The sequence below is a fragment of the Scylla paramamosain genome, chromosome 3 (assembly GCF_035594125.1).
Source record: "Scylla paramamosain isolate STU-SP2022 chromosome 3, ASM3559412v1, whole genome shotgun sequence".
NCBI classification, from domain to species: Eukaryota; Metazoa; Arthropoda; class Malacostraca; order Decapoda; family Portunidae; genus Scylla; species Scylla paramamosain.
The window spans coordinates 37901449-37910719 of NC_087153.1; the positions used below are offsets into that span (position 1 = coordinate 37901449).

A 9271-nucleotide genomic window follows, 5' to 3' on the forward strand; every position below is an offset into this window, starting at 1 on the left:
TATTGTTCTGCTTTCTTGATGCTTTATACACGAGGTGCCCCGATCACAGAAACGGAGCGCAAACCCGTCCAGCCCTGCGTGTAACATCACGAAGATACATTTCTGGTAGTACGTACAAGACATTCACTCTTGTTGAAAGTATATAGCATGTGAAGACAGCATTGAAAATACTAATGAAGTATCTTGAAACTCTAAACTTCATGAAGTACGAGGTTTATTAGTGAAAGTTTTGGCGTGGTTCAGCGTGACTATCCAGAAGTCTTCACACTGCGGAGCAGGCGAGCAGGCGAGGGTTCAGTGCGAGTACCTGGGGATGTGCTGGTTGAAGTGAGTGCCGTAGGTGGCGAGGGAGGACGGGCCAGTCTCAAAGCCATAGGAAAATCCATTATAGCTGAGCTTGTCAAAGTTACCATGGAGATTTGCGTTTCCAAGGAGAGGAGACACGCCATAAGCTTTGGCATGAATGAGGCCCTCGTTGGGCACCACTGGAGGCTGGTACACCACCTCGCCGCCATAACCGTGAGGACCTCCGTAAGGGCTAGGAAGGTCTGCCACCACGGGGCCCTGCTGGTGGCGCGTCACGGTGGTGACGAGACCACTTGGGATGCCGTTCACCAGTGGCTTGGTGGAGGCGGGGAAGACAGCGTACGAACGTTTGTACCTCTGTCCATGACTGACTTGCACGGGAAGATTGGTGCCCTCCACCTGGAAACCGCCCTTGCCGGCGACGTAGTGCTGCGTCTGCAGGTTACCATAGGAGTCGACGTAGGTGTAGGAGCCGTGCACGTTACCATAGGCGTCGCGGGTCTCGTCGCGGGCGGAAGTGCCGGCATTGTAGCCGAAGGAGTATCGACCATAGGCATCCTGGGCGTGGTACTGGGATCGCACAGGCTCCTGGTAGCCGCTCCCGTGCGAGATCACAGCACCCTTGACCACAGGGGCGTGAACCGCCGGGGCGTGACCCACTGCGCCACTGTGGCTCACAACAGGACCACCGTGACCCACTGAGACGCCGTGACTGGCAATGGGACCACCGTAACCAGCGTGACTTGCAAGGCCACCGTGAGCTACAACGGGAGCAGTGTGACCTACAGAGCCACCGTGACTCACAACTGGGGTAATGTGACCTACAGAGCCACCGTGAGCCACAACGGGAACACCGTAACTCACAGAGCCACCGTGAGCCACAACGGGAGCACCGTGACTCACAACGGGAGCACCGTGACTCACAACAGGAGCACCGTGACTCACAACAGGAGCACCGTGACTCACAACAGGAGCACCGTGACTCACAGAGCCACCGTGAGCCACAACTGCAGCACCGTGACCCAGTGAGCCACTGTGAGCCACAATGGCACCACCGTGAACCAGTGAGCCACCGTGAGCCACAACGGGAGCTCCGTGACCCGCTGAGCCACCGTGAGCCACAGTTTCGCGATAGATGGTGTCAGTGGCTGCGTGGTCCCGGGAGTGGGGCGGGTCAGCGCGGCCGCTGGACACCAATAGGAGGGCACACACAATCCGCTGAAAAAAAAAAAAAAATTGAATTCGATTGTCTAAATGAGTGATAAATAAACAACAAAATATAGCCACTGTTCTCGTGATGCACAGCTGAATAAGGCTTTGGGAAGGAGTGTGGCGGCGCGCTGCTTGTCTGGCTCTGGTCGTTTGTCGCTGTGAGCAGGACAGAGGAGGAGGGAGATGTTCAGGTGATTTCCCCAACGGGGAACACTCTGGAACCTCATAATTTTTTTACAGTACCATTCCCACTTCGGATTTCCACACAAAGTTTAATCCAGGATATATGAAGGAAACACTGGTCCTCCCGAAGCAGGAGACCAGCCGCCAGGAAGCCGCTGTGACGCGCCAACACTCCAGCACCTCGCTCACTCACCAACGTGACCATGGCTGCTGTGGCGCTTGTTCTGTGCGACCCACCCAAGACCAGGGAGCTGTCTGACGGTGCTGCGACTGCTGCTCGCGCTGTTATATCAAGCTGAAGTTGCACAAGACCCTGAACCCGCGCCTCACTAACGGCACCTGAGGCCGGCCTACAGTGCCGAGGGGAGTGATTGCTGAGTGGAGTGAGCACGCAATGACGGAGACACTTCTTCGAGGTAGCAAGTCGTGACGAAGGAGAATCAAAGCCTTAGGGTGTCTCTCTTCGTGTCACTAGGCACATGGAGTGGCTTTCATACCCACGACCCGGAGGAGATGCATTTAACGAGATGGAGGACAAGATAATGGTAGCGTTGGAGCTGCCGCAATTACCATCTGTTATCATCAACACACAGGTGGATTAGTGTTTCCCAATTTTCCGTAAAACAGAAACCAAAAAAGAAAAGCATTGGCGAGGTTATTATAAAGGATGACTGGTTGAAGTAAGTGAGAAGGGCGAGGCACTCAGGCTTGTACAGCATTGACGGTTTGCGACGGAGAGAGAGAGAGAGAGAGAGAGAGAGAGAGAGAGAGAGAGAGAGAGAGAGAGAGAGAGAGAGAGAGAGAGAGAGAGAGAGAGAGAGAGAGAGAGAGAGAGAATGAAGGGAAACATACACAAGCACTCTCTCTCTCTCTCTCTCTCTCTCTCTCTCTCTCTCTCTCTCTCTCTCTCTCTCTCTCTCTTCTACACCAATAATATTTCCATTAGGTACACATCACAAATCAAATCATCCCATTCATAACATAAATCCCACTATGCAAGCAACTCATCATTATTTTCTGACAACTCTCAACTCGTGTATATTTGCAAGTATGGTGACAAGCTGGAGTCTCATAGCGTCGTGTTCCCTTGGCAAGTGTGTCTCCGTGGCCTTGGCAGTGCAGGCCTGGGACACCTCAGCTCTGAAAGGTCTGGTGAGCTCCGCAAGTTGGCGCCGCTGTGAATGAAGACCACTTTTGGCGCAGCTCTCCGTCTACTTTGAAAAGACTCTAGCTGAATATAGTTGAAATTTCACCAGAGGTTTTTAAGGGCGTTTTAACGGTTCCCAGTGACAGATTAACAAGATTTCTACGTTATTAACAGGAGAAACTTGAGAGTCAGGATAATAATTTCTGTGGTGAGAGAGCAAAGCGTTTCTGAATACAGGCGTGAGTTCAGTGCTGCTTTCTAAGACGAGAGCATGGCTAATATTTTTTATTTTTATTTATTTATTTATTTATTTTTTCTACTATACCTGTAGCTTAGTTTTAGCCACGTCCAGCAGTCAGGTGAGTGTAGCAGTTGTTACTTTCCTTTACTACCACTACCACCACCACCACCACCACTACCACCACCACCACATCACCACCACGAACAAAAACGCCACTACCATCACCACTACCCCCATCAATAACAGCAACAACAACAGTAATATCACCATCACCACCACCAATAACAACACCACCAGCAACAACGACACCAACACAAGGCTTACATAAGTTAGGAATGAAAATTACCCCAAATCATGCAGTACTTATCTACATACATCACCACCATCATCGCCACCACCACCGCGACCCCCACACGTCACAAGGCCAAAGAATAAATCTAACGCGAATTGGCTCTCTCTCTCTCTCTCTCTCTCTCTCTCTCTCTCTCTCTCTCTCTCTCTCTCTCTCTCTCTCTCTCTCTCTCTCTCTCTTAGACAAATCAATTTCAACAAAGTAATTTCCTGTCACGTTCAAATTATTTTCTTCACTAGACGGTCTTTTCCTTCAATTAACAACTAGGCTTACTGTTTCCTGTGCTTATGTGTTCAGGTTCATAATGCACGTGTCACTCCTGTGCTCTTGTGTTCATCCTATCACACGTATCTCATTCCTAACTCCTTCCATACAGCATAAGCAGAAGGTGGTTTCAAGCATGGTAAGGAATGTTCTAAGGACTCTATGAAGCGCTGACGCCTTGTGGTCATTACTGTGCTGCTGTGATGTATAGACGCAGTAATAGAGATATGCGAAAAAGAAAACTGCGATTAATTCAAAGGTTACCGGAATATTAAAACGAGAATGATGTCTATGATAAAAAAAAAAGAAGAAAAACAGAAGTGTAGCCAGATGATGATGACAACGGCGATAATGATGGTGATGGTGATGATGATGATGATAACGATGATAAAATAATAACAATAATGGTGATGATGATGATGATGATGATGATAATAATAATAATAACATAATAATAATAATAATAATAATAATAATAATAATAATAATAATAATAATAATAATAATAATAATAATAGTAATGATAATCGTAATAATAATAAGTCAATAATAATATTAACAACAACAACAACAACAACAACAACAACAACAACAGTAGCAGGAGTAGTAGTAGTAGTAGTACTAGTAGTAGTAGTAGTAGTAACAATAACAAGAACAATAATAATAATGATAATAATAATAATAATAATAATAATAATAATAATAATAATAATAATAATAATAATAATAAGAAGAAGAAGAAGAAGAACAAAAACAAGAACAACAACAACAACAACAACAACAACAACAACAACAACAACAACAGCAAAAACAAGAGCATGATCAAAAGCAAGATCAAGAGCAAGATCAAGAACAACAAGAACAAGAACAAAAAAAAAAAAAAAACCGGAAACAGAACAAGAAGAGGAAGAAGCAACAGCCACAACAGCAACAGCATCATTATCATCATCATCAACAACAACAACAACAACAACAACAACAACAACAACAACACTACACCCCTTCCTGACAATTACCGTCACACACATACAGTACAATCAGTGCATGAGCAAACGAAAGAAAAACATCATTCAAATGCACAAGAGGAAACACCAATTATTAAAGAATACAAATGATTACGCATGCTTCTGGAATCACTACTACTTATTAAGAGAGAGCCAAGGGGGAAAAAAGAGAGAGAAAAAAAAAGAATGATAAAAAAGGCCATTTCAAGAAGCAGCAAAAGGAAGCGGAAGAGGGAGCGAGGCGAGAATAATGAAAGAAATGAAGGTTTTTGTCACGATGAAGGTTAGAGAGAGAGAGAGAGAGAGAGAGAGAGAGAGAGAGAGAGAGAGAGAGAGAGAGAGAGAGAGAGAGAGAGTGTGTGTGTGCCAGTTCCGTCTTCTTATCCTTAGTCATACAAATTCTTGTCTCGTGATCTACATACAAAAATAGACGTAAAGAAATAAAAGAATAAAAAAAAAATAAATAAAATCTCAAATGACTTTGTGTTGGAATCACTTAAAAAAAAAAAACTCGTAATACACACACACACACACACATACACACGCACACACACACACACACACGCAAACACACACGCAAACACACACGCTCTCTAAAACAAAAATTCCTCACATTCTTACTTAAATAGAACAAGGACGTTACTTGAACACACAGATTAGAGAGAGAGAGAGAGAGAGAGAGAGAGAGAGAGAGAGAGAGAGAGAGAGAGAGAGAGAGAGAGAGAGAGAGAGAGAGAGCAAAAAAAGGTAACATTAATTAATAAAATACAAATGATATCAAAAAGCCTTTATTTTATCCACTTACACACATAACTTGGCAAAACTGAAGCTGTTCTACCTTCCACGTGTGTCTGTGTGTGTGTGTGTGTGTGTGTGTGTGTGTGTTTGTGTGTGTGTGTGTGTGTGTGTTGAAAGTCATGCAACGAGAGACGGAAGGCGAGTGGTTACAGGGAGGAGGAGAAGGAGGAGGAGGAGGAGGAGGAGGAGATAATATCAGAGAGAGAACTAAAGAAGAGAGAGGAGTGGAGGGACGGAGTGAAGAGAATAAAGACGGTGACTGGGCGTTTTTGTGAGGAATATGCATAAAACTGAGCCAGGAAGAAAGGAAAGACTGCATGCTTAAGGAGGCGGCAGATAGGCAAGCATAAGAAAGAGAGATGTGAAGAATCAGACAGTAGATGAGGACAGTGGAAAAAGACACGAAGGAAGGGAGGAGGAGGGGCGCGAGGGGGATGTGTGAGACTACTGAATGATTCACTGGAATTCGGGGCCATACAAACTAGCGGTAGTTAGTTTAATAGTAGTAGTAGTGTCTTCGGTGGTGAGGGGCGACTCGGGGTCCTGCGTAGTAGGTCCTGGTGGAGGTGGAGACATGGGAGGGGAGTGACTGCAGGCTGTAGGAGAAGCTTTGCCTCGGAGGTCCGTACACGTGATAGGGAGTGACGAGGTTCAAGTCTGGGAGGTGGTGAGCTGCGGTGAGGGGCGCGGTGGCTGCCGGGAAAGTAGCGTAGGAGCGCTTATGGCGTGCCTCGTTGGTCACATGCACAGGCAGGTTGGTGCCCACCACTCTGAAGCCGCCCTTGCCAGCCGTGTAGTGCTGCGTCTGAAGCTTTCCGTTGGAATCAATGTAGCTGAAGGAGCCACGCACGTTTCCGTAGGCGTCTCGGGTCTCCTGGCGGGTGGAAATGCCAGCGTCGTAGCCGAAGGAATACTGGCCGAGCTCGTCCTGCACGTGGTACTGAGATCTGATGGGAATGACAGGTTTGGGCTGAGGCACGGGGCTGGCGTACGGCACGGGGGTTTTCTCTATGATGACTGGGGACTCGTGCACGGGGACAACATTGTGGACTTGGGGAGGGACAAGGTACGGTGCGGGGACGACAGTGGGGCCGCGATAAGAGGTGATGGCGGGAGCGTTGAAGGTGCTGTGGTGGGGGGGGACGACAGGGGCGTGGTGGAAGATATCAGGCACGTGGCGGCCGTTGTGCAGGCCGACAGGAGAGGCACGGTGCAGGTTATTGTCCAGGTCGTTGTACACGTCGAGGCGCGGGTTGTTGTACACGCTGTAGTGGCGGTTGTCGTACAGGTCGTAGCGAGGGATGCTGTGCAGGTCATGTTGCGGCCCCTGGCGGGTCTCGGGATGCAGGGCAGCCTCGCCCCAGCAGGCGCCCACCACCGCCAAGACGCAAACCACACGCTGCGGAACAGTAACACTGCCTAGAGTTGTGGTCGCCGCCACAGACATCGCCAGAAAGAAGCATCAAGGTGTTTAACAAGCGCACTATGAACACTTCCAAGCAGAGCACACAGGCAACAGAACTGGATTACTCACAAGAACGATCATGACGGAGGAACGTGACCCACCCAGACGAAGGGAGCTGTCTGACAGAACAACCGCCACCCACGCAGTTTATACCCGCCATCAAGGCCCCGCCACCCTCCCCTCACGCCCCGGGACACACACACTCCAGCCAGGTTCGGAAACGGAAGCCGCGAACGAGACACAAAGAAGCTGACACCGAGTTGTTCCAGCCAGTGAGGACGAGGACACGGATGGCCGCCTCTGAGTGATGGCGGGGCGGGGACGGGACCTGAAGCTGCTGTGTGCATGTATTAGCCAGTGATCTATGAGATATCTGTGAGGGATTCCCGTGAGCCAAGCAGGGAAGGGCAGGATGCAGGCGAACACGGCCGCAGGATATGAGTAATACTAGAATAATAAGCAGCTATTAAGCGAAATAAATCTGGTGGTGTCAGCGGGAGTCATTAGTTGTGTAACAGCGCGCCCTTCACACCACTCTCACCTCAATTACTCCTGCAGACTAATGTGCTTGATTGAGGACACACCTCTCTCCAGTTACATTCCTTTCGCATACAAAATAATAGGTTTACCTCGAGTGATGCATAACAAATCTCAACTGCATCATTTGAAAAGCCATCAACTATATAATATATACCAGCGTATACTGCATGTCACGTAACTGTAACGAGAGTGTATGCTAAACTGCGTGCCACAAGACCCATATGCATGAAAACTGTGTAGTGTATAGGACAGGACCGTTGACCTTCCACCTAGCCATCCATCCACCCATCCATCTATTCCAGGAGTCGAGAAACATTATCCTAAGTTATGGTTTTACTTTCTTTGCTTTAAGTGTGAGTATGAATGGAAGTCGTAACGGAAAACTTCACTATAATTGCAATGCCTTTATACAATTCTACCTACGTATCTGTCAAAACTTCATTATCCAGGACGTTTTAAGGTTTTATCCCACTTGGAGAAATTAAACCAGATTCTCCGACTATTGATTCATCTTACCAGTAGACATCCAGCCACCCACCCATCCACTTCATCAGCCAAACATCCATCTATCCATCTATTTATCCACTCAGTCAACCAAACATCCATCTATTCATCCACCCAAACAAATATTTATCCATCCATCCAGCCAAACATCCATCTATCCATCTATTAATCCATCAAGTCAGCCAAACATCCACCCATCCATCTATCCACCGTAAGAGTCAACCCGTTAGCAGTCTATTCGTCCAGCCAACCACCAAACACTCCACCTTCGTAATATTCCATCCAGACATTAACATAATCCACTTTCCCTTTCCTCTTCCGTCACTCGTTCAGTTTCCTTCACGTCCTTCCCTGCAACGCCATAAGTGTCCGTGTCTGGCCACATCCGCCCTCCCTAACGCAGATTTAAGGGAGTGACACTGAACACGACAGCGGCCAGGCCCTTGTTAGGCTGCCTCACCATCCGTTTTCTTCTCCTTCCTCAGATTGTAGCTTTTCTCTCTTTCTTCCCACCCTTCACTAAATCTGCGGCTCTCTCTCTCTCTCTCTCTCTCTCTCTCTCTCTCCTCTCTCTCTCTCTCTCTCTCTCTCTCTCTCTCTCTCTCTCTCCGTCTGTAACTAATGGTTCATAGTGGCAATGATCCGAAAAAATGGGCGGTGAAGAGCGCTGGGAAGAGAAGGCACGCGGATAGTCTGTCTGTCTGTCTGTCTGTCTGTCTGTCTGTCTGTCTGTCTGTCTGTCTGTCTGTCTCTCTCTCTCTCTCTCTCTCTCTCTCTCTCTCTCTCTCTCTCTCTCTCTCTCCAAGTGTGTATTGTTTTTTTTTGGTAAATTCTCGTACTTTCTCGCAATTACTCGATTAAATTTACTCCGTTTGGTTTGATTATGTGTAGAAATTCGATTGGACAGTATAAAGCATTGTATTTTATCAAGTTTATGTACGTACATCGTGTTGTGATTAGTATAATACCTCGGTATCTGTCTATCTATGTCTGATTTTTCCCACAGCAATGAAGGTGAGTGGGAGCATAAAAAACCTCCACTTTCCTACGACTGCTGGTCAAAAAATTTCATGGCTATGAAAAAGTTACCAGCGAAAGAAAATGACAACTCAAGATGAGGTTTTGGTAATGCCTCTCCTCAGTAACTTCGGTGCTTCAGAGAGAGAGAGAGAAAAAAAATATAACAATAACCAAAAATCTCTCCTCACCCTTCCTTCCTTCTCAGCGTCTCAAAAAAAAAAAAAAAAAACACTGA

The 9271-nt window shown here is 47.2% G+C and overlaps 1 protein-coding gene across 1 annotated transcript; it reads right to left on the bottom strand.

Annotated features, from left to right (window-relative positions):
- On the bottom strand, positions 1–7187 carry LOC135096765 (uncharacterized). The gene is made up of 4 exons (XM_063998501.1): positions 7042–7187; positions 6009–6906; positions 1895–2148; positions 1–1524 (listed from the first exon to the last, which is right to left on the bottom strand). The coding sequence occupies exons 1-4, from the start codon at positions 7051–7053 to the stop codon at positions 295–297; spliced, it is 2394 nt and encodes a 797-aa protein (XP_063854571.1). The 5' UTR covers positions 7054–7187; the 3' UTR covers positions 1–294.
- Positions 7188–9271: the final 2084 nt, after the last annotated feature.